General features: G+C 37.2%; 5 protein-coding genes across 6 annotated transcripts; all 5 read left to right on the top strand.

Moving 5' to 3' along the window:
• Positions 1-4,621: 4,621 nt before the first annotated feature.
• On the top strand, positions 4,622-5,631 carry LOC115959283 (serine/threonine-protein phosphatase 7 long form homolog). Its single transcript, XM_031077635.1, has 3 exons — positions 4,622-4,682; positions 5,118-5,224; positions 5,308-5,631. The coding sequence occupies exons 2-3, from the start codon at positions 5,120-5,122 to the stop codon at positions 5,530-5,532; spliced, it is 330 nt and encodes a 109-aa protein (XP_030933495.1). The 5' UTR covers positions 4,622-4,682; positions 5,118-5,119; the 3' UTR covers positions 5,533-5,631.
• On the top strand, positions 5,536-6,078 carry LOC115959913 (serine/threonine-protein phosphatase 7 long form homolog). The gene has a single exon (XM_031078583.1). The coding sequence runs from the start codon at positions 5,536-5,538 to the stop codon at positions 6,076-6,078; it is 543 nt and encodes a 180-aa protein (XP_030934443.1).
• A 3,377-nt stretch (positions 6,079-9,455) lies between these two features.
• LOC115962206 (serine/threonine-protein phosphatase 7 long form homolog) lies at positions 9,456-11,243 on the top strand. The gene is made up of 2 exons (XM_031081103.1): positions 9,456-9,834; positions 10,932-11,243. The coding sequence occupies exons 1-2, from the start codon at positions 9,583-9,585 to the stop codon at positions 11,028-11,030; spliced, it is 351 nt and encodes a 116-aa protein (XP_030936963.1). The 5' UTR covers positions 9,456-9,582; the 3' UTR covers positions 11,031-11,243.
• A 739-nt stretch (positions 11,244-11,982) lies between these two features.
• LOC115958826 (phospholipase A-2-activating protein-like) lies at positions 11,983-14,397 on the top strand. Of its 2 annotated transcripts, none has more exons than XM_031077071.1 (4): positions 11,983-12,411; positions 13,071-13,174; positions 13,329-13,397; positions 14,098-14,397. In XM_031077071.1, exons 1-4 carry the CDS (start codon positions 12,329-12,331, stop codon positions 14,100-14,102), a joined length of 261 nt encoding a protein of 86 aa, XP_030932931.1. In that variant the 5' UTR covers positions 11,983-12,328; the 3' UTR covers positions 14,103-14,397. The 2 variants fall into 2 exon arrangements, with proteins under 2 accessions (XP_030932931.1, XP_030932930.1); XM_031077070.1 differs by having other exon boundaries at positions 14,087-14,397.
• Positions 14,398-21,494: 7,097 nt separating this feature from the next.
• On the top strand, positions 21,495-23,526 carry LOC115959912 (B3 domain-containing protein At4g01580-like). Its single transcript, XM_031078582.1, has 4 exons — positions 21,495-21,596; positions 22,438-22,789; positions 22,882-23,009; positions 23,245-23,526. The coding sequence occupies exons 1-4, from the start codon at positions 21,495-21,497 to the stop codon at positions 23,524-23,526; spliced, it is 864 nt and encodes a 287-aa protein (XP_030934442.1).
• Positions 23,527-24,301: the final 775 nt, after the last annotated feature.

Genomic DNA, 24,301 nt, shown 5'->3' with positions numbered 1-24,301 from the left:
TCTTTTCAAGTTCAAGAAATGCAATTTTCTTTAAGCCTAAATCAGCACTCATAGCATCCTTTGCAGCAACTTTGCAAAGTTTATTATAGGCTTCTTGTAAATCTGCATCCTCAGAGAGTTCCCCATCAGAAAGGTTCTCCTTAACAACAACACTTTCATTGACTACAACAGTAGCAGTGAAAGCAATGAAGTTTCCATCCTCATCACTACCAGACTCATTGTCAGAAACTTCATCATCACTAAGAGTTACAGTCATAGCCTTACCTTTAGACCTCAAGAATGTTGGACATTCATATTTCACATGACCATACTCTTGACATCCAAAACATTGTTGACCCATAGTATTATTAGAAGGTTGACCTACTTTTTCTTTAGGTTTTCAGTGTTATTAATCTTAGTGGGATCAGTCCTCCTAAAATTTCTAGATTCAGCAGTGTTCTTTCCTCTTGTCCTTCTGTTATTGTTCCTAAAAAAATTTCCAAAGTTCTTGGCAACGTAAGTAATCTCTATAATAGAGAGCTCATCATCAAATCCACTTACATCAACATCATCAATAGAAAAACCATTGATTTGGATTTGCTAGTCTTAGGTAGGTCCAACATATAGGACTGAAAAGATCCTACAAGTTCATCAACAGGAATGGAATTCACGTCCTTGCTTTCAGTGATGGTTATCACTTTAGGTCAAAAATCCTTAGTCAAAGATCTAAAAATTTTCCTAATAATTTTAGGTTGATCATAGATTTCACCCAAATTATATGCAGAATTAACAATATCATTAAGTTTAGCATAGAATTCATCAAAAGATTCATCATCAAACATCCTAATGCTTTCAAATCTAGATGTTAATTGCTGTAACTTATTAATTTTAACAACCTTTGTGCCTTCATGCACAATTTAGAGGATATTCCAAGCAGTATGAGCAATCTCAACATTAGAGATTCTCTTAAATTCCTCTATAGAAACAACATTAAAAATAGCATTCATAGTTTTGCTATTGAACGTGACTGCTTCTCTTTGAGAAGTTTGTCACTCACTAACAGGAGTAGTGGGCTTCTCCCATCCGTATTCAACGAAGTTCCAGACTCTCTCATCAATAGATTTCAGGAATACTTTCATCCTTACTTACCAATAAGCATAGTTATTCCCATCAAAGTGAGGTGGAATAACAAGAGAGTGTCCGTGTTCCATGACAACTAGGGTCAAGGATCAGTTTAGAGATCAAAAGATCTACAATGAGAGAGCAACTCGCTCTGATACCACTTGTTTGTTTTTAGACCCCTTAAAACACAACCAAATTAACCTAGTTAATTAGCTAAGTGATTACTTAGTCAAATTACCAAGTCTAGGTTAACACAAATATCATATTATTGTAAAGTGTGGAAAATAAAGAATACAACAATATGATAACTCAGGAAAACCAAACCGGTAAAAAAAACCTAGGGAGGATTTAACCTAACTATCCTTAAGGTAAAATTGAATCCACTATGAAAGAATTGAAGTTTATACAATAGCGACTTAGACTACTAACATCCTATTACTACCACGAGTAGGAAACTTACTACCATGACCCCATGATAGCTCCGAGTCCATGGACTACTTCTTTCTTGAATTCCCAGCAAGTACAAGCACTCCCGTTTGTGTATCTTTAAGCTCTTAATGCAGCAACTGAATTGATCACCAAGTTTTTGACATAATCTTGAATCTTGAAAACCCTAAGTATGTGTGAAGGCAATCACCTCTTGATCCCATAAAAGATTCACACACACAACATATGGAGCATCTCCAAAAACGTGGCTAGGGTTTTCTCTTTTATACTTAAGACAAAATATAAAACCCTACACGTCAAACGGGCTTGGGTTGAGTTGGAAATTTCTGCAAAAAAACAATCAGCACGACTTTCGATCAATCGAGTTTAATTCTCGATTGATTGAGCCAGACAGAATTGTACAATAAATTCTGCAGTAACTCGATTCCAACTTTACATAACAAGCAAATACATTGAGCAAGTCTAAACAAGATTAAAACATTTTGATCATGGATTACCAACATTACAAATTGAAGTTCTAATACATTTAAACCTAAAGTCTTAGAACCCAACAATACTGACATACCTTGTGGGCTAAACAATGCTCATCATAATTTATTTTATTTACAAATATAAATTTAAGTCATTATTATATAACTTGTTTGAACTGAGATGGCCACTTGCACTACACCTACTTTGTTTAAAAAATGAGTAGGTGTGGTGGGCAAACAAAGTCTCTTTTTCTCAAGTTTGCCTTTTGACAGGAAGATGCCTAGAAGGAGAGGATGTGTATGCACAGCCCTTTAAAGAACAAAAGGGTGGTTGGTAAACATTGTTAAAGTATCAAAGCTACTCTCTTATCCTATGAAGGTTCTTTTCTCCCAGTTCTCATTTTCAAACATTTTCCTTAGAATATGACTTTGAATTGAGATAAGCATTGCTTAGACTAATTATTACCATAATACTTACATAGTTCGTGGGGCCAAACAATGCTTATCCTTAATTTATTTTATTTACAAATATAAATCTAAGTCATTGTATATATGAATTGTTTGAATTGAGATGACCAGTTGCACATGCACCTACTCTATTTAAAAACTGAGTCTCTTATTAACACGCAATTATATAAGATAAACAATATCTGGCTTTTTTTTTTTTTTTTTTTTTTTCTATTTTGTTTTGTTTTGTTTTGTTTTTTCCTTATGGATTTGATAACTTGGATCTACCTTTTGACTGGAAGATGCCTAGAAGGAGAGGATGTGTATACTCAGCCCTTTAAACAACTAATTAATTCATGGGGAAGAGTTTACCGTTAGGGCTTCATTGCAGTTAAAAAATAATTTTCGGTCGCTGTCTTACCAGGAAAATTCCTTGAAGGAATAGGCCAATTACACACTACTCTGTTTAAATAAATAAACAAACAAGCGTAGTTGACTGAAATCAGAGGATGTGAATGCCCCACCCACCCTCTTTCGCCCTCTCTTCTCTCTTTCACAAACAGAAATAATAGTGGCCATTCATTTATTAATGTTGAATATTAGTTGTGATATACTAGGTTGAATATATTAAAATAGATGTGAAAGTAGAAGTATAAAATAGAAGACATAAGAACATAAAGGTTATGTGGTTCAACCTGATACTACATCTTTATTATATGAGTGTTAGTACAAATCTAGTGTAATAATGAACCTAACATGAGTAAATATAATAGACTAAACCCTAAACTAACCATACATTAACTGTGGTTAATAAAATTCTAGTACAAGTATAAGACTTGACTAACATACAAAATAGGATTGGGCTCGAACTTATGTTATTGGGCTAATATATCTCTAACAATTAAAAATGCAATTATATAATAGGATTTGAATCTTGCATTATTTCTAAGAATTTTTTAAGCTTTACAATCACTACTACAATTTTAGTTCCAAAATCTGTAAAGTTCTACTTTTCACAACTATCCATCCCTTTTATTTATCTCCTTTCACTTCCTCCTTGAAATGAAAAAACCACATCAAAACGTTCTCTACTTCTCTAATTTTCCTTTCAATTTTGCTAGGACGATTCCTGGAAGAGTGAAGTGGTAGAAATACTAAATTATCTTATTTTCCTAGTGGTAAGTTATGAATACTTGCTTAAAATGATGCTACTAATATATACTTTTAGTTAAAAATCTTTTTTTTTTCTTTCTTTTTTTAAAATTTAGTTCATTTTTCATGGACCCTTATTCAAGACTGTTTTATTTTTTCCTAGACCCATTTAAATATTTCTTTTTATCAATTTTCTCTTTCTAGTTTATTTATTTTTTAATGAGTACGATAATTAATTTCATTCTTAGAATAAGAAAAAGATGGAACGCCCAGTTTATCACAGTTAGAAAGAACGGTACATCACCCTCAAACATTTTTTTTTTTTCTCTTTATAGTATTGATGGAAACTTTTTTTTTTTTTTTAATGTAAATAGTAGAAAGATTTTATGAGCTGTATGAAAGCGTACCTAATATCAAAATACCATTTTAGTCATTATATTTTGGAGTTATTAATGGTCAATTTAGTCTCTACATTTTAATAGCAATCAATTTGATTATTGTTATTTTTAATTTGAAATCAATTTGTAGTTAATTTCTTTTAGCGTATTAGTGGGTTGATGGTAAATATTATATTCTTGCAAGTTAAAAATAATAGAGACCAAAATTGACAATAACAAATATATATATACACACGCCAAGGAGAAAATGGGCAATTACCCTTTTTTCGGAAATTAAACATACGTTTGCCCTCTTTCTGAAACTAAACAGGGAATTGCCCCTGTTTTGTAACTCGACAGTATAGAATTCGAGTTTTAATGAATAACTCGATATTTGTATAGTCGAGTTAGTCTGACACTTCGAATTTTTCCCAATAAAAAAATGTTTGTGTAGACGGTCATAACTCGGGAAACTTGAAATCGAGTTATTTTCAGAGGTTTGAATCAATAGGACCCTAACGTCTCACAACGCTATTCAGTCACTCGCTCTCCCTGTACACTCTCTTTCCCTCGCTCTCTGCCATCACTCTCTCTCCACACTCTGTCTCTCTCGCTCTGCAATCAGGCTTCCCCACTCTTCCTCGAGTCTCCATCAGTCGTCGTTGGTTCCCGCCGCCGCTGATTACAGGTACGGTCCTCTCCCTCTGAAATATTTTCTGATGTTGGTTAATGTTAGGTTGCGTTTTGTGTGGGATTTTGATTATTTTGTTGAAACTTAAGGAAGTAGTAAATTTACTAATGAAGATGAGAATTTCGTTGATTTTCTCATTAATGAGTTTAAATGTGCTTGGGGTTTTGATGAGGGTTTTTGGCAAATCGAGTGGTGTTATAACTTATATTTTCATAAATAGTTAATTAATAATTATCCTAAGCTAAGCTTTAAGAAGTGATTTAAATAGTTCTGAAATAATTTTTTTTATGGCAAGTTCTTATTTATTTAAGAAGTGATGTTGAAAATCTTGTGGTCAAAATATAATGTCTTACTGAATCTATGCTTTTATTTTATATTAAATGTGGTTTACTTGTTAGAAAATTGCTAACAATGTATTTGCTGCCATGTCAGATATGCAGGCACTAGATAGAGTGCGGCCTGGACCCGATGTGGATACCCAGTTGTCCCAGCAGTCGAATCATCGGTCAAGTCCGCTTTGGAGGTGCGCCGCTGACGAGGTATGTAGTAGTATTATTAATACATGTTTGTTTTATAATTACCTCGTGTTTAATCTCCTAACACAATACTCGTCCGTGTGCAGGAGGCGCCTGGCATGATAAAGGTTCGACGCCGTAAATGTGTATTGCCACAGGGTGGGTTAGATCCACGTATCATGCAACACATAGATGCAGCAGGGTTGACTGGTTTATTCAAGGTTCCTGATATGGAGGTCGACCACGCCTTGATCACGGCGTTGGTTGAGCGGTGGCGTCCGGAGATGCACACGTTCCACTTACCCCATGGAGAAATGGGTATCACCTTGTAAGATATGGAGGTGATGCTGGGGCTTCCGGTGGATGGGTTGCCTGTCACTGGGAAGACAGACTACATATGGAATGAGCTGTGCGAACAGTTGTTGGGCCATAAACCTCCACCCCTGATACCAAACTCAAACAAGTCTATCCTTGCTGGGGCAAGGATAAGATACACCTGGCTTGATGCACAGTTTGCCGATCCCTTAGTTGCGGACGCTGCTGACGAAGTCGTGCAGCAACATGCCTGCTACCACCTACTTGTACGGATGGGGGCCCTCTTGTTCATGGATAGGTATGCGGACCTGGTCTCACTGCTGCCTCTGCAGTTGCTCAACCCAGTCAGCAATGCGAGACGGTATAGCTGGGGTAGTGCAGCATTGGCCTGGCTGTATAGGCAACTTTGTGGTGCATCGAAGAAGGATGCGATGCAGATTGGAGGAACACTCTTGTTGGTGCAGCTATGGGCCTATTCAAGGTTCCCACAATTATGCCCTGTTGTGAGGCCGCCTCTACCGCCAGTGCACTCAGGGCCCCTTGCCATTAGGTACATTCATTGAGTTCTCGTTATTTGTCTCTTTCATATAATTAAAAATATGCCAAACTAACAAACGAAAGAAACTTATCAATGCTTAGTATATGGATGTGAAATATAAAAGCAAAGTTTGTTAAATGTAAGGTTCAGTAATGAGCATTTGTCGACACCTCATGTTTGGTAGGTGGAGCTGGCCAAAATGCACCGCAGAGCATGCCACACACGTCCTTGCTGCGTACCGCACGTCACTGGCTACAGTACGGGCCGAGCAGGTATTCGGTTAATTTAGTTTGAATTCTTATGACCATGTTTCCCTCAATTCTTATGACTACGGGCCGAGCACGTTTCCCTCAAATGCACCGCACATGCTTTTATTTTCGTTTCCCTCAATTTTTATTTTATTTTGAATTCTTGGATTGTTGTAGGAATGAGTTGATTTCATAATACCATCTAATCATTTTGTTTGATACTTGGATTTCCATCCCATCATTTAACTCAATTGGAATGTCCATCGTGAAGTACTTCACATTAGAACTTCCATTTGTAGCACCTGCATGAATACTTGCTCGTCCTTACATAAAGTAAAACAAAAGAAAAAAATTCTTGAATGTTAAATCAAAGGGTTTTTTCCAAATTGGGTTGGATTGAAGGGTTTTTTCCAATGCAACCCAACTCACATGACTCAGGTTAAGTTGGGTTAAATCAATGGGTTATATATAAATTTAGTCATATATATATAAAGTAGAATTTGGCTATATTCTTCATTATGTACGGAAACGTTTGTGATTTACACCGAAAAAAAAAAAAAAAAACACAGAATAAATTGTCCCTTTTCCAAGATGTTTGAAGCATGTGCAACATGCGCAAAAGATTGAGCATGAAGTCTTGGTTTAGTGCAAGACAGTGAGTTCAAACTTGTGTTGCAACCAAAAAACAAAAACTCCACCAATTGTTACAAATGTCATTAAGCTGATGCAATGAAGAGAAGACGCACATATTGGATTATGTAATTGGTTATAATTCTTTTAGAGAGAGTTTGAATCTTTGATAGTTGTTATACTTCAATATTAAAGCTTTAAAATAGAAATTTTTTTTAGAACTGTTGAAGCTTATTAATATTTCACACCTTCTGGATTCGCTATAGTTTTGGTGGTTGACTTAGATAGTACCACAATTATATTCCAGATTTTCGTTGAATTAAATTTGTTGAGTTAGAGCTTCTCTTCACTGTTGTAATGTAGTTGGCTGTTAAATCTCATAAAATGATAAAATTCTTTAAATTTAGAACGTTGGGAAAGCTGGAAATGTTAAACTACGAAAATTTTATCTAATTATTGTGTAATCATGACATGAGAGCAAAAATATAATCCCAATTTGCATTTTTGGCCTAAGTACAGAAACCTGAAAGAATGATGACATTATTGATCATTGGCCCGTAAAACACATGATCACTTCTCTGGCTTTCATTGAAATTTGAAATTAAGCAAACTGAAGGATGGAGTTACTCTGCCTTGAATGTCATAGAGTGACCATAGGCTAAGCCATTGCCATAGCTTGTCCTTGTCCAATGCTGGATGGTTGTCATTGCTTGGGTCCACACTGTGAAATTTCGAAAATACAAAGCCATTAGTGCCCCCCCACTAGGAACTCGAGAGTCCAGGGTATAGGTTAAACCCTTTGTGAGATTTGGGGTTGTTTAGGATGCCAGAGTGAGCATCGAAGATAGTCTCAATTGTTGCTTTGCCTTCAAAAACTTACTAATGTTTGGAGTTTATGCATTTCACTGCCCCTGTGACAGAACATAGCAATATTTAGTATTAAGTGACCATCTAAGGTTAATATAAACTTTTATGTTATCTAAACATCCGTTTGGGATGTTCTAGTTGATGGTGTTTTCATAGGTAGTCAATGTGAATCTAAGCTCTTTACAATTCATTGGTGCCACTGGTGCTGCAGGTGGTTTTAGTGTGTGAGCTCCATTTGGGCATAGATATAAGTTTCATAGGTACGATCGAACTCTCTTGGCTAGAAGTTTCATATGTACAATTGCACCATATTACTATCACGCTCTACTTTAGTCGGTTGTTTTTGCATATAGTCTCAATATATGCTACAAATTTGATTAAACAAATAAAATTTAAGCTTGTACGGTTTGTAATTAAGCTTGTGAAATCACTTGTAATTAATTAATAAAATGTTATGAGCTTAAAACCACCTAATAAGTAGACAATTTAGTATTTCTTCTTCTAACATAGGGGTATCCAGGATTACAAACATTGTTATTGTGATGCAAAAAACATTATTACATTGTAAGTTATAAATTACCTTTGCTGAATTGAAGGTTATATTTTTACAGTCTAGTAGAATACTGTTTGACTTCGATTTACGTATTCAAGTGGTATATTTTGAATATGCACAGCCTCGATTGTCTTCTTGGAAAACAATGGCCTAAGTTTAAAGAAACAAATAATTGTTAATCAGTGATATATGAGAAAACATAAAGACGCTTGACACATGACCTCTTGTTGTTGACGTAAATGAAAAGTTAGTTCGTGCTCCTTGCATCAAAGTTGGAGAGCACAATTTAATTGCAGCATAGAACTCCTTAAGTTGTCCCCACTTTAGCTGCCTTAATAGTCCTAAAATTATTAAAAGCTATGGATTATTAACGAGTACTTTATTCATATAATTTTAGAAGCGTGCAAAGTATGCTGCTCACCATATTCTTCAAGAGGAATGTAATTTTAGACATTGACATGATTAGTTTGAGATAAGTAAAAGGCTTACGTAATTTCCAACACTAAAATTTATAAGAAATATATGTTTACATAGAAATATAGTAACAGTATTTGATGAGGATTATACCATGTAATAATTTACATAGCTTCCATTTCTTGCAATATGAAGTGCTACTTGAAATGCAATGTCTTCAGTAGACCTTATAATAGTCATTTTGTTCTCATTCATTGAAACATTGTTAATGACTAATGCAATTAATGTAGCACAATATTTCTATTACGATAAAAAGATTTTGCGAAATCATCAACTTGGATTCATCTTACAGCCATAAGGATGCTCTAGTACCCTCCTCAAAGTTTGGTTCAGATTGAAAACCCTAGTATTTGATGGTGTCAGTTAGCTTTGAACCCTGTCCAGCATATGAACATGGGGCTGAAAATGGTGGACATGAACAACCTAGATCTTTTAATATTTTTTGCAGGTCAATTTTGTTGTTCTTTTACTTTCTGCCCAATAATCCCTGAAGATTTTGTGTACGACTAGAAGCAGACAGAAGATTCCATGCTTTGCATATTACATATCATAAACATAATGTTAAATTAGTATGATGTCTCACTATCACCAACATAATCTACTCATGCAGATTGTATGGGAGTCGTACACGCATACGCTAGGCTCCCTACCTGCGTATTGCACTGCTGGGCAGCATATTTGGAGGGCCGAGGTGCCGTTGATATTCTTTTGGATAGTGGAGTGGCATCATCCTGAGCGAGTCCTCCGTCAGTTTGGGATGAAGCAACCAGTTCCAAGTGTCGTGGATACGTCGACTACCCTTCACAAGATATCCCTTCAGGGTAAATGGGAGAAGAACTGGGAGGTAGAACATGATCCCTTTATTCGGCAATGGGCCAACCGAGTGAATGTAGTTCGCGGGTCCGATCTCCTAGACGATGATGATACGTATCTCGTTGAGTACATGATGTGGTACAATCGCCACACAAGGCGGTACATAACACCAGAGTCTGCGTATTGGGAACTCATGGTGAGGCAACAATTCCTATTTTATGGATGAAACCATTGTTGGATTAAATATCCTCAGCAGCTTTCTCTGTCATTTTGTTTTAAAGTCAAAAAATACTACATGACATGTCATTATGTTTTAAAGTCAAAATACTGCATGATTTAAGTTGTTCATAACAAACTTAATTTGTCTTGATCCAATTTGTTTGCATGAGGAATGGTTAATGGGTAATGACTAATGATGACCACACCTTTGTTCATATAATTACATTCAACTTTTAAAAAGGGTGGGTTGGGTTGGGTTTTATTGTATTTTATTTTATTTTTTGTTTATTTTTTTTTTTTTTGTTTTTGGTTGGCTTGTACTTTAAAATGGACGGTGCAACTCTGTGTAGTAGTGATAAATTCACATTTCATGATAGTTTAGATAGCCTTTCCTCCAGGACTGATTAATGTATTACATATTCCTTGATAGATATTACCTCTAGGATTGGGAAGTCCCTTACTAAACTGTTGGTAGAATGCAATTCCCAACAGCTTAAAGGTCATTTAAAATCTTGCAAGTATGCAGCAAGGAGATGTGCATTTATACTAGATTCAAGTATGATATATGTTCTAAGTTTTTGGTACTTCCCTTAAGTGAAACTTGAAGCTTGCGTTTGATATTTTCAATTCATTTGATTTGGGCGTGTACGTTAGGAAATAATAACTTCAAAATATGTGTCCTGATTGCAATGTGATATTAATGGAGTTGTAAATCTGGTGAAGCCTAGATACAAAAGTGAAATTCTGATATTTTCACTTATGCTAAGATTGAACTTATGTACAACCAACTATACGTGTTTTTTAGGAGTATTATCTCAATGTTTAGATTGCATAGCGATATACATAACAGGAAACTGAAAATTCCTGAGTGTTGGGTTGGAACTATAAAATTTTGCACAGGGGGGGCCAACCCCTATTTTTATACACTGTCTTTTTAAAGATGCTTCATAATTATAAGTAATATAAGGATTTCGTTAGCTATGTTTGCTACTTTTTCTTTTGATTTTGGAACAGATTTATCCAAGTTTTGCATCATACTTGCGTTCTTGCTTTTATGACGCCCTTGTTTTGTAGGTTCGGACGATGATTAGGTCTATACCGAGGTGCGATGAAGGTTCTGACATGCACACTGACCTTACATTTACACTAGAGCTTGTGGAGGAGCTAGGCTGACTTAAATTGGCGAATGCGCTTGCAGAAGCAGTTGACATTGATACACAGGCCCCAGTTCGTGGCGGGCAACGTGGTGGGTCTCGTGGGGGTGGACATCGTGGAGGTGGTCAAGCTGGTCGCAGCCGTACGACCGAGTCGGCTCCCATCTACGAGGAAGGGAATGAGGAGGGTGTAGAAGAGGCATGGCTTGGCACTGATTGGGTACTGTCTGATGACGACGACAGGACTCCGCGATGCACGCCTGGCGATGGTGCTGGGCCATCCCATACCGTCGATCATCAGGGCACTGTTCCAGCCCACACTACATCCCATGGTGCTAGCACGGACTTTGAGGGCCCTCCTCGTATGTCGCCCCCAGTTTTCAGTGGATCTGCCCATGATGGTGGATGCATATTTGTCCCCACACCAGGCATGCCCACCCCACCTCTAGTGCATGTGGACCCTACCATGTCAGCTCCATCTCAAACCCCCCACGGAGAGGCTGTACAAATTGAGCAGATACCGGCTGAGGACATTGAGCCGGTGGAGGCTTTGCGGAGATCGCGACGCCCGCGTGCGCATGCTCCCGATTGCGGGACCGGTGATGGTATGTACTTCGTCTACACTTCCCATCTTCTTGAGCTACTTGTACTGTGCATTTGATTGATTATGTTAATTTAATTATGCTGTTGTGTCTGATGAAACAGGTAAGATTAGACCTGTCAGGGCATATGGGCGGAAACGAAAACATCATTAAATGCCTTAGTGTATGCTTCTACTTCCTGTCTATAGGTGACTGCATAGTTACGTTTCACTTTTCTTCGAAAGTCGTATTTTTTTTTTTAGACCTAACTGCAATGGTGGACATGAAAAGGCCATTGAGCTGGATTGTCCTTGTGTGCTTATTCTTCATGTGTATAGGTGACTGGAATAAGCATGCAAAATGTTCTACTAATTGGGGAGAATCTTGGTGGCTGTGCATTTATTTCTGGATCATTGCTTGGGGAGAATACTGGCTGTCAATGTGTTTGTTGTCAAGAAATTGATATTTTGGAGAAAACCCATAAGGCGTATTGTATTTATTGATGTATTAGGAAGTTTTTCTGCACTTGGAGTTTTGATTGCAATTTGACAAATGTCTGCATTGGTATTCATTTCAAGCCAAACTTTCTTGTGTTTTTGTATGTTGTTAGCTACAGTAAAGTGGGTTGTAAGAGAGTAATTTGTTTTTTTATTTTTGTTATTTTTGTGAGAAACAAATGTGTGGTATTGTTGATAAGCAAGAAGAAGTAATTTGATACTTTCTGTAAAAGAGTTTGATGACGAAGTTTATGCGGATCAATGGCAGAACCAACTCCTTTGTAGCAAATCATTTATCCGAGTCTCTACAATGCTTGGCTAGGTATGTGTCTCTCTCCTAATTTTCTGATTCGCCTTCCCTACAATTCCTAGATTGGTACATCCTCCTTCCCATTTTCTTATTTTTAATCTCCTTTAAATCCCCTCCTCTCTAGAATGATTAGATCTGTGTACATTTGATTACAAGTTCGTTAGTAGGAACTTTGGAGAATAGAATTTATATTTTTTTTTTCTGAGTTCTAGAGCAGCTCACAATATAACTTACCCAAAGCTGAAAACGGCAAAAATCTTAGTTATGTGTGCATGTTTTGTTCCTTTCGCTTCTTGGGGTTTGTAATTGTTATTTATCATTGTATATATTACCTTTTCATTTTGGTAGCAAATTGGGAACCCAATGAGAAACATTTAATTGATTATTGATTTTTTCATCAATTAGCCTTCTTATTTTATGATTTTCAGTATATATATATATATATATATATATGTTGTGTGTGTCATTGGCCAATGAATCAAATCTTGTCCATCATTTGCTTTAATGAAATGATGGAGGCGTTAATGAAAAATTTGCATACTGTTTGAATGTTACTTTTATTGTTTGTGTATTGCCATTTTTTGGGTTTGAATTATTATCTATGCTTACAAAGGTATATGCATTTTTTCTCAATAATTTTCAGTTACTATCTAATGTCTCCTTCACCACAGCACATTAAGACGTTGGAGAAGTGGCCAACCTTCAGAATCCTGGGAGGCTCATAAGGCAGCAATCCAAGCACTCATAAAGCTGCCTTCAGGCGAGCTTGTTACAGGTATAATATGATTCAGTAGATGACTGTTCTGCTAGATATTGTTTTAGATTTTGTTGGTAGTTGGAACTGGTTACATCAGATTGGAATGCATAGATCCAACTATGTCTTTCACTATGAACTTATGGGGTTCATTTTTATGCTACCACGATTTTAGGTTCAACTGATACAACTTTAAAACTTTGGAGAGGAAGCAAATGTACACATACTTTTGTTGGGCATACAGGTATTTTTTCCATTTATTTGCCTTCATTGTGCTTTTTATATATATATATATATATATATATATATATCCTTATCTGCAATGTGTTGAAATCATGTGGGAATGAAAATAATTGTATATTTTGCAAACTAACGATGCTGTAAAATTTTCTTCTTACATGTCTGTTTGGTGATCATCAAACATATTTTGTTTGAGCTTCCTGTAAGTTAGAAGTGGAAGAAGCATTTAATAAGACTTCTGATCTATAAGTTGGCATTAATTGACCAAACTGTTGACATGGGTAATCCTCATATGTTTAGTGCTTTACATGGTTTGATTGCTAAAAAATTTAGACATGATGATCCCTCTTTGTCTCCTGTGGAGTATTTGATGGGAAAGGAGTGCTTGCACTTTTGACGGAAGTGAGATTGATTCTTGATTTGAAGTTGCTCTTCCGGACATTGTGATAGTGACATTGTATACATATTGTTCCTAAATATGTCGAGTTTTATATAGTAATGTATATAATAATTATTTTTGAGAATTCTTTTGGGAAATATGTATATAATCATTCTAAATAAGCGGACTAATGCTTTGGCATTCATTACCAATCTGACTGGTTTTGTATTTATCTTCACATGATTGAGAGTTGTGTTATTTGCTTCAAACTTGGCTTTATAATATGGCTTTATATATCATTGTTTCCTGAACAGATCAAATATAGGCTGATGCACTTGTTCTGAGGGGGATCAGTTGCACATTTGAGGAAGGGCACAAAATACGTATTGTTGGCAGAATTGGCAGTGGCAAGACCACTCTCATAGAGATGAACCTGTTTTGTCCAATGGAGCTAGCTAGAGGGAAGATATAGTAATGTATTTATTGAAACCTGTAGTATTCCATGTAATGCGAGTCTTTTTACGTAACTTTTAAATTTTAAGTGTTCATTTTTTTTCTAATTCAGAATAATATTACAAGGTACATCATAATTTTAGGGTTTTATTTACTGTGTTTGGGATTCAAGAACCTTTATATAGCTGTGTTATTTGTTTTTTTAGTTGGTTGGTGTCAATTTTTATTCATGGTCATTTTGTTCTGGACTTCCTATATTGTGGCTATTAAAATTTTCAGAATTGACTTGAAGAATTTAGATAATTTTCTAATGTTGGACGATTTATCATGTATGAATAATTCCAATCCTATCTTTTTTAAACTTTGAATTTTCTTTGATTGGTATGGATTGCAGTGAATCCTCCAACGAGGAGGATTTCCAAATCGTTCATGTAGAGGTTATGCAATTTATTGTTGTTTTTTACGTCATGTACATTCGTTAATCGTGGCTCATTGTGTATAGGCTGATCTAGTATTTTGTAACTACACAATAATGGACTGCAGTGAATCAAATAGACGGGGTACGACCAAAGTTGACTGAATAGGATCAAATAGAGTAAATAGAATGTAGTACACCGATTTTCCTAGAAACCACAGTGGACCGAATAAGACCAAAGTAGATATAATGAACCGAATAAGACCAAAGTAGTCGAAAAACAAAAATAATAAGGTTATTTTTCTATATATACATATCTGCCAGTGAAACAATTGGAAAACGATGACACTTCTACTTAAAGCACACATGACAACAGATAGTACTTGGAAGTATACACATATCTTACTAAATACCACAACAAGAAGTCGTACTTTTGCATTCATGCATCCGTACGTTGTCTCGTGGGTGTATCAACTTCATCATCCCCCACAACATGAGCCACCACTTCATTCAACATGTTTGCACTCAACGTTGCGATCCTCCTTGCGTGGTCACGCTCCTCAATGGCAACTTCCAACTGATACCTTAACAAAGTGTGCCTAATGTCTCCATTGCCATAGTTGGTTCCTTCGCTTTGAGAAGTGCTATGTGGAGTTGAGGTTGATATGTTTGGAGTTTCCGACGATGTAGACGCACCACCATGCACGCCCGTACCATTACCATGCAAATACTCCATGTATGCAGCTTCGGCCTCCCTTCGATCTTTATATGATTTGTGATTGGCATTTGGGAATTTATGAACTTGTCTACTCGCATCTACCCAACTGTCGTATATGCCTGGAACACGACCGTTAAACACAACATAGGTTCGTCCCATCCTGCTCTACAAAAACGCAATGGTGGGAATTCTTTGCACTAGAATGTGGTTGCACCTTCTAACGTGTGAAGTGGGCTTTTGTAGAGGAAATGGGGCTAAAACTCGATTCTATATAAATCGAGTTATAGCATGCGGAGTTACATATAACTCGACTTCTTATTAACCGAGTTTCTGAAACTCCGTCATTTCAGTAGTCTTGTCAACAGTAACTCGATTTATGTAGTATCGAGTTTTATATAAAATCGATTTCCTTAATATCGAGTCATGTTGTCCCCCTCCCCACATTTCAGAATCCATGCACGTGTCTGGCTCTATCTGTGTTGAAAACCTTCACTGTCTGGTCTCTGAAAAAGAAAGCCTATGAGGTGAACAAAGTTTGCTAACTCTTCTGCCATTATTCCTTCTCATTATTGCATCCTCACCAGGCGTGCTGTTGCTGTGGTCCCCTTCTTCTTTGTTCTGGCATATCTTCCCTGATAGGTATATATTCACTTACATAACTACTTATAAATGGATTGACTTACATTACAACTTCTAATTTGGATTGCTTTCTACAACCATTCTGACATTATGTGTGTGTATATATATACATAAATGTATGTATGTATAGATATATGTATATATAGACGAACGTACTTACCCATATCATAAGATGTATATGTGGCATTCCCAAATATATGTATATATATATACACACACACACACACACACACACACACACACACACACATATATATATATATATATGCATGTATGTCCCTATGTATATGCAAATATATGTAAATATAAACAAAGCTACCTACCCATATATGATCACATGTATATATATATATATACACACACACATGTATAGGTATGTTTACATATAATGTATGTGCTTAGGGCACCAATTTTTCGAAACATTTTGTTACGAATTGCAAAAACTGTTAATACATTGAAAATCCTGGAAAAAATTGTCCAAGAAACGATTAATTAGATAACAGTACTATTATGACTTAGGTGAGAATAATCTTATGTGTGTGTGTGTGTGATAGTGACATTGTATACATATTGTTCCAAAATATGTCGAGTTTTATATAGTAATGTATATAGTAATTATTTTTGAGAATTCTTTTGGGAAATATGTATATAATCATTCTAAATAAACATATATATAAACAAACATTGTACGGTGAATTAATATGATGACATATGCATTCATTCATACATATTAACAATGCTGTGTAATGTATACTGAGGTTTAAATTGTATGGCTCTTTCAGTTCTGAAAGTCTTTACTGTGTGGGTTCTGAAAAAGAAAGCCTGCGAGGTGAACAAGTTTTACTGACCATGTTTGCATTTTCCTACTCCATATTGCATCCTTACCAAGCGATATTACAAACACCCTGATTCTTTGTCGTGGCATGTCTCCCCTAAAAGGCCAATGTTTGTGTCCAAACGAATCAAGTGTGTACACCTATAATTAGGATAGCATCATAGTGCATCTGTAAAAGATTAATTACTGTTGCATTAACATAACCCCCTATCTTCTGCATGATAACCACAATTAATTGTCGTTATCCAGGTCTGGCATGGGTCGTCATTGCTTCTACGTTTACTATGATGGGGAACAATATTTCCATGACTTGCATGGGCTGTCCTATAAAGGCGAGTCAGTGAAGCAGAAGTTCATTGAGTTGAAATGGGGAACACACTTGAGAAAAATGCACCGGAAGATAATGGAAGCTCTACGGTTGGACAAGGAGTCACATAAGATATCCATTGTGTACCGTGCCCCCCAGATACTTGTGAGTACTCAGGTTGTCTACAACTCAAATCCGTTGGGTTGCAATGCTGACGTGGACATGATGTGGGCAGTGATTAAGCGGACCCCCCAGTTCATAGCGTCTGACTTGTATGTAACTGTTGAGGCTGTTGGGTTCCATGGTAGTGCAAGTTCACAACATGCCAGTGGGGTGGAAGAGCCACACTCATTGTCGGTTGACGTGCATCCTCCCTTTGCCTATGCCACGCCTTTCCCCTACAATAATGAACCATGTAGTGCGGTTGATCATTTGGACAACACCGAAGTGGTGGGCGCCACCAATACACATGATGTGGGAGGGTCTACTCACACATATGAGCATGTCCAAGCTGATATGGACGGCGGAATTGATATTGATGGCAGCCGAGATGTGTATGAAGAGTTCATTGATATTGATGGACCAGTGGACAACGCGGAGGTCTTAGATGTACCACTGATCGAAAATAACGAGGAGGATTGCCTTACAACAGTTCCTATCCCAGAATGGTTCACATCAAACACATGGGACAATATTAATGACCCATCACCTGCATTGGGTACAGGACATCTTACAAATTGGCATAAAGATGACCACCCAGCAAGGGGGATGCTATTCAAGAATAAAGCCTCTGTTCAATATGTGTTGACCCTCTACTCTGTGGAGCATAATAAGCAATACAAGGTCATCAAGTCTGACACCAATAGGCTGGTAGTGCGGTGTAAGAATGAGGCATGTCTGTGGTCAATTCGGGCCAATTGCAGCAAGAAGCACGGGATGTGGGTTATTAGTACATGTAAGGGTCCTCATAGTTGCTCATCCCTCCAGCTACCAACTGATGGGCGGATGATGGATTCAAAGTTCATCTCCATTGCACTTGAGAAGTATGTACGGGAAGACCTAACCCGAAAGGTAAGGGACTTGCGTAGTATGTTGCATGCAAGGCATGGGCATGATGTAACTATGTACAAGGTTTGGGAAGCCAAACAGAAGGCAGTTGCACGTATTTACGGGGATTTTGACGAGTCGTACGCAGAATTGCCACGATTTCTAGCTGCATTGTCTGATGCAGATCCGGATACTGTGACCACATTAAAGTGTGACCCCCATGTCCCGGGGACTTGTATATTCAACTCCGCGTTTTGGGCTTTCGGTCCGTGTATTAGAGGGTTTAGGCATTGCAGGCCGGTGATAAGCATAGATGCAACGCACCTTTATGGCAAGTACAAAGGAAAGCTGTTGATAGCAATGGCAACAGATGGTAACAACGAGGTTTATCCACTCGCATTTGCCGTTGTCGAAAGCGAGAGCACGGAGACATGGGGATGGTTCTTGGCATGCCTGTTGACCTATGTTACAGACCGCACCAATTTGTGTATAATATCCGACAGGCATCGTGGGATACAATCATGCTTCGATGACACCACTAGGGGCTACTTGCAACCGCCGTTAACCCATCACCAGTATTGCCTCCGCCATTTAGTAAGCAATGTTAACACTAACTTCAATAGTGTGCCGTTGAAGAACTTGGTATGGAACGCAGCAACTGCGAATCAAGTTAGGAAGTTTGAGAACACCATGGATTGCATCAAGAATGTCAACCCGGCTGCGTACGACTATCTTAAGGAGGTAAATCAAGAAAAGTGGACACTTGTACATGACCATGGGCACCGATATGGGGCAATGACAACCAACCTGTCAGAGTGCTTCAATGGGGTACTTAAGGGCGCACGTAGCTTGCCCATAACTGCAATGGTGAAGTTTACATTTTACAAGGTGAACTCATACTTTGACGAACGTCGAAACAAAACCCTAGAGAAGTTGGAAGAGGGGCAAGTGTGGTGCAAATATGCCTATGACAAGTTCGAGGAAAATCAAGAGAAGGCGAAGCTCCATATTGTTAGAAGGATGAGTGCGCAACAACGGTTATATACAGTGGAGACACAGTCTTCACTGTTGAACACTGGCGGGGGAGATCACACCCATAGGGTTTCCCTCATAGACATGACATGCACATGTGGCAAATGGGAAGCAAACAAGATCCCTTGTTCCCACTTGATAGCAGTTTGTGCCAAACACAACCATGATGCCACTGAGTATATGGATCATTTCTACCGCCTTGAAGAACGGTATCACAGCTATGAGCCTATATTCCAACCACTAAAAGATAGGTTAGAATGGCCGGAGCCAGCAGAAAGGAGAACCGTGATGCCAAACCAGCGGTTGATCCGTGAGAAAGGTCGGCCCAAGTCCACAAGAATCCGCAATGAGATGGATGACGAGGATAGGGAGTTGCCAACCTCATTGTGGATTGAGAATGGACCAAAGTTGAAGTGTGGGTTGTGTCGCCAAGAGGGTCATAACCGTCGTACATGTCCAACTCGAAATGTGGCTTCAACAAGCCATGGTGCTATGTAGCAGGTAACAATTACAAATCATACTAACAAGGGGGTATCATAAGTTATTCTTCTTTACATGTTTAGATATTACATTATATGAGTTATAAATTAAGATGTGGGCAGTAATTTGTAGATCGGAACCATGATAGTAATACCATTGTATCAAATGTAGCTCCACTTTGGGCAATCTTGTGATTACTTCTTCAAGTAGTTGCAGTTAGTCTTAACTCCTACATATTACCATTCCAACTCTTTTGTCCCAGTTTTGGTGTTCTTTCAATCTTATTGTTTGTCGTGTACATATTCTAGTATTCATGAGGTCTCTATTTCCCTAACTGTATATGTTTTGCTGCAGATTTGTAATTGTTGCCAAGGTGTAACTGTAGATGCTCCTCATTTAAGCAGGCAAGCCTGAATGCTCTTCTATATTTGTCAATTCAATTTATTAATTACCATGGGTTGTATACTAATTTCTGTGTTGGCTACTCCTCAGAAAGGAGGCAACTTCTGAAAAGAACAAAAAGAAGGTGTCACTCAAATGCTATGACTCCATGTTTGCCTAAAACCATTGTTGGCGGATGCTGTCCAAGTTTCAACTTACAATTGTCAAGAATGTTTAAAATGCAGAAATGGAACTTTTTATTTTTGTACATCAACTGATGTAAATGCGTAGTATGTAAAACTTACAAATAAGCTTGTATATATGGATGATTTTGTTATTCGCGTAATGCAAATGGGGGAATGTTACTGATGGATGTGGTTGGTTATGATTTGTATGGATGACTTGTTGTTCACAGCATGGTTGTCAGCAGGTCCACTCTTAGTATGAATAAGCACGATACTGAATGGGTGTGAACAGTGCAAGTCGAAAGCAAAACTACAAGTAGAAATGTTATACTAAATAAAACTCGATTTTGTAGATAACGAGTTACGTAGCAGTCCATTTTCCATCCACTACGACTGATACTTTCAATTGTCAAGTATCTGAGTTACTCGATTTCTCTAGATCCGAGTTACGATCAACATAACTCGATTTACGTGGTACCGAGTTACTTTGAAGCCAGTAAAGGTATTACTCGATTAAGTTATTACCGAGTTACGTTGAAAATAACTCGATATATTGAGCATCGAGATACGTTGAAGACCATTGTGCACACTTAGATTCCTCTTGGACTGCCTTTGGACCAGTCCAAATACCTGGGCTGGGTTGGGAAGCCAGTCCAGGTATTACTCGATATATTAGAATCGAGATACGTTGAAGACCATCCTCTACACTTAGATTCCTCTTGGACTGCCTCTGGGCCAGTCCAATTATCTGGGCTGGGTGGGGAAGCCTGGTCAGCGTAACTCGAGTTACTTATTACCGAGTTATGTGGAGAAAACTCGAGATCTGTAACATCGAGATACGTTGAAGACCATTTTCTACATGTAGATTCCATGTAACTCGATTTCTGTAGCTTCAAGGTACGTTGAAGACGTGTCTACAGTTAGATTCCTGTTGGACTGCCTCGGGACCAGTCCAAATAAACTCGATTTCTGTAGTATCGAGTAATTCTACTGTAACCTGATCTTCAGGATATCGAGTTACTTTAAATGGAGTTACTTCCAAACCACCACGCACAACATGGATTCCTCTGAGATACTGCGCACAGCATGGACTCCTTTTAGTCCCAGTACACATAACTCGATTTATTAATAATCGGGTTATATGTATGACCAACCCACTATTTAGTGCTCAAACGTACGAAGCAGCAACTGTTCAACTTCTTCTCAGCGAAAGTTTGGAGAACCAGAAAAATGGCTTCTCAATGGCGGAGAGACAACGACGATGGTCCTGCTGATCGATCCCCACACTTTTTCAAGATTATTCTGCCGAATGCTGTTCAAGAAGGAAAGCTTGTAAGTATGCTCAAATTTATAAACTAGATTCCTCTGAAAATCATATGCTACTTATACACTTCGTACACAACGATTTCTTTATTTGTGATTCTTGAAAAAATGTACATTTGTTACATGTAGTCAGAAAAACTTTCATTTTGCAATACGTAGGTTACACTTTAAGAAGAACACAGTCACATAACAGAGTACTTTTGCATCGTATATGAACAAAAAATGAAACAGGGATATAAGCGCATGGTAGAGATTGAGGAAAAATAAATACAGAGCAAGGGCAGATGGCATTTTTTTGAAAATGTGATAGGGCTTATAGGGTCACCACAGATGTATAACTCCATTTAAACTAGGATACAGAAATCGTTCACTCTTTAAATCATTTGTTTTTTAGAGTTCACAAACTTATGAAGTGGCTAAGTGGCAAAAATGACTACGTCTAAATCCAAATCCTGCCCATAAACAAAAGTTGATGAGGTCTCAATGTTTCCCCAACACCCCAAAACCAAATCACAGACACATTATCAAAATACAACATTTCCCCAAAATTTTTTACATTTCAACAACAACAGAGAAATGTAAAATGTTGACAGCTGTTGATGGTTATTTTGGTTATAAGATTAGGTTGTGATAGGGCTTATAAATTCATAAGATTTGTTACTGTTATAGCTATTAAATATAACGTCAATGTTGCAGGATTACATTTTATTTTGTTTTTTGTGTGGGGGGCTGTAACTAAGAAGTATTCTGCCATCATTCAAACTTTTATTTTCTAGCATTGTGTATAAGGATTGATTGCATGTGTTTATTTCCCTAGCCTGCATTTATGTTATGGAGATTCTTTTTACAGCGGATTCCAGATAAGTTCGTGCAGAAATTTGGAGTGGACCTGTCAGATATGGCCTTTCTCACTATTCCAAATGGTAGAAAATGGAAAGTCAAGTTGACACAACATGCTGGGGGGGTTTGGTTTCAAAATGGTTGGTCCGAATTTGCAAGCTCTCATGGTGTAGCCGTGGGCCACTTGCTGGTTTTCAAATATGAAGGAAATTCACAGTTTCATGTACTCATATTTGATGCCACTGCAACAGAAGTAGACTATACTTTAGACGACGAAGTCCAAGTTCATAGGATCGAAGATGATGAGAGTGATGACAGCTCTGTTGAAATCATCAAACACTTTTATAGGGGAGAGGGTTTAGGTTTGAATGTTACACATTAGGTTCAAGTGATTTGTTTAGCTTCTGCTCTATTAATTTTATGTGCATGACTTCGTATTTTCAACTTCTTTCAGGATCAGCCCATCCTAAGAAAGACGGTGGTGTAGCTAAAAATCTTGTTATAGCCAATGCTTTTAAATCAGAAAATCCCATTTTCACTGTTATCATGCGTCCATCCTACGTTAATGGCAAGGATCGTGCGGTAAGCTTTTAGCTTCACTAAAATGGAATATTTTTGTAATTTAGAAATGCAACTCCCATTAACTATCATTTTTCATAGATCAATTAGAAAGATTGTCACACTAGATACTTGTGGCTGGACATTTTGTTTGGAATTATTTTTTCTTATTTGTGTTTTTAGGTGAAAAGATGTAGATCAAATAGATACTTGTTGCTGGAATATATTTGTTAAATATATATTATTGTTCCTTGTACAGAGTTTACCCCAAGACATTATCAACTACTTACCAAGAGACGGGTTTACCAAGGACTACACCAAAGCAAGTATACTCCCTGTCAAGCTCCAGATTGTGGACCGATTATGGCCTGTGAAGCTATACATTTATGAACGACGTGGGGGTTCATCATGTGTCGTATCAGCTGGTTGGACTGCATTTGTGAGGGAAAATAGTTTGCAAGTAGGAGATGTTTGCGTATTTGAGCTGATTATGAGGGACGGTGTTCTGTTCAACGTCCACATTTTCAAGTGCCAAGACTAAGTGGTTAGGGTGGATGCAAAGTGATGATAATATTATGTGATGTTCAGAGTGTGTTTACTTTGCAACTTTACTATTCATCCCTATTTTGTTCATCCCAGTTTGCAACTTTATTGATTGGGTACTTTTGTGATGTTTAGAGTTTCACTCTTGGAAAATTTTTAATTACTATGATGAACTTTCATATGTATTTTAAAATGAATGTGATGCTGTATTTTTTTCTGCGCTTTTGTTTGGATTTTGGCCTTTTTGCATGTCATTCAATTATATTACATTGAATGGCGACTCTTGGATTTTATTTTAGGGGGGTCAACATTGTTATTGCTATAGGATTTTGTTCTTTTTAGATGACATTGTTGTATGTTTTGTATATATTGTAACACTTTAATACAATAACACCATGTGCAACATAGGTTAGTCATTATTTTTGATGTTTGCAAATTTAGATGTTTAAAAAATAAGTGAGAAGTTAATCCATCAATTGTGTCAATCAATATAATGTGGCAAATTGAAAAGCTTGATAGCTAAATTTTCAAAATTTCACTTGGTAGCAATTTTTCAAATGTTATAGATGAAGTTGGAACTTCTTGTAAACTGCAAGGACTAAAATAGGTACTGTTTTCTTCAATGAACTTGATGAATCGTTGCTCAAAGAAAAATATCATTGTTTCCTGAAAAATCTTTGTATCTTACAAATGAATAACACAAAATACTGGTGAAATATGTACCAATACGCTATTTGCAGCCAAATTTTCCACGGCTCCTTTGCCAGCTAAAA

Source organism: Quercus lobata, chromosome 9 (assembly GCF_001633185.2).
Source record: "Quercus lobata isolate SW786 chromosome 9, ValleyOak3.0 Primary Assembly, whole genome shotgun sequence".
Lineage (NCBI taxonomy): Eukaryota > Viridiplantae > Streptophyta > Magnoliopsida > Fagales > Fagaceae > Quercus > Quercus lobata.
Note: the sequence above shows the minus strand (reverse complement) of the source record. Positions and strands in the feature narration are given on the sequence as shown.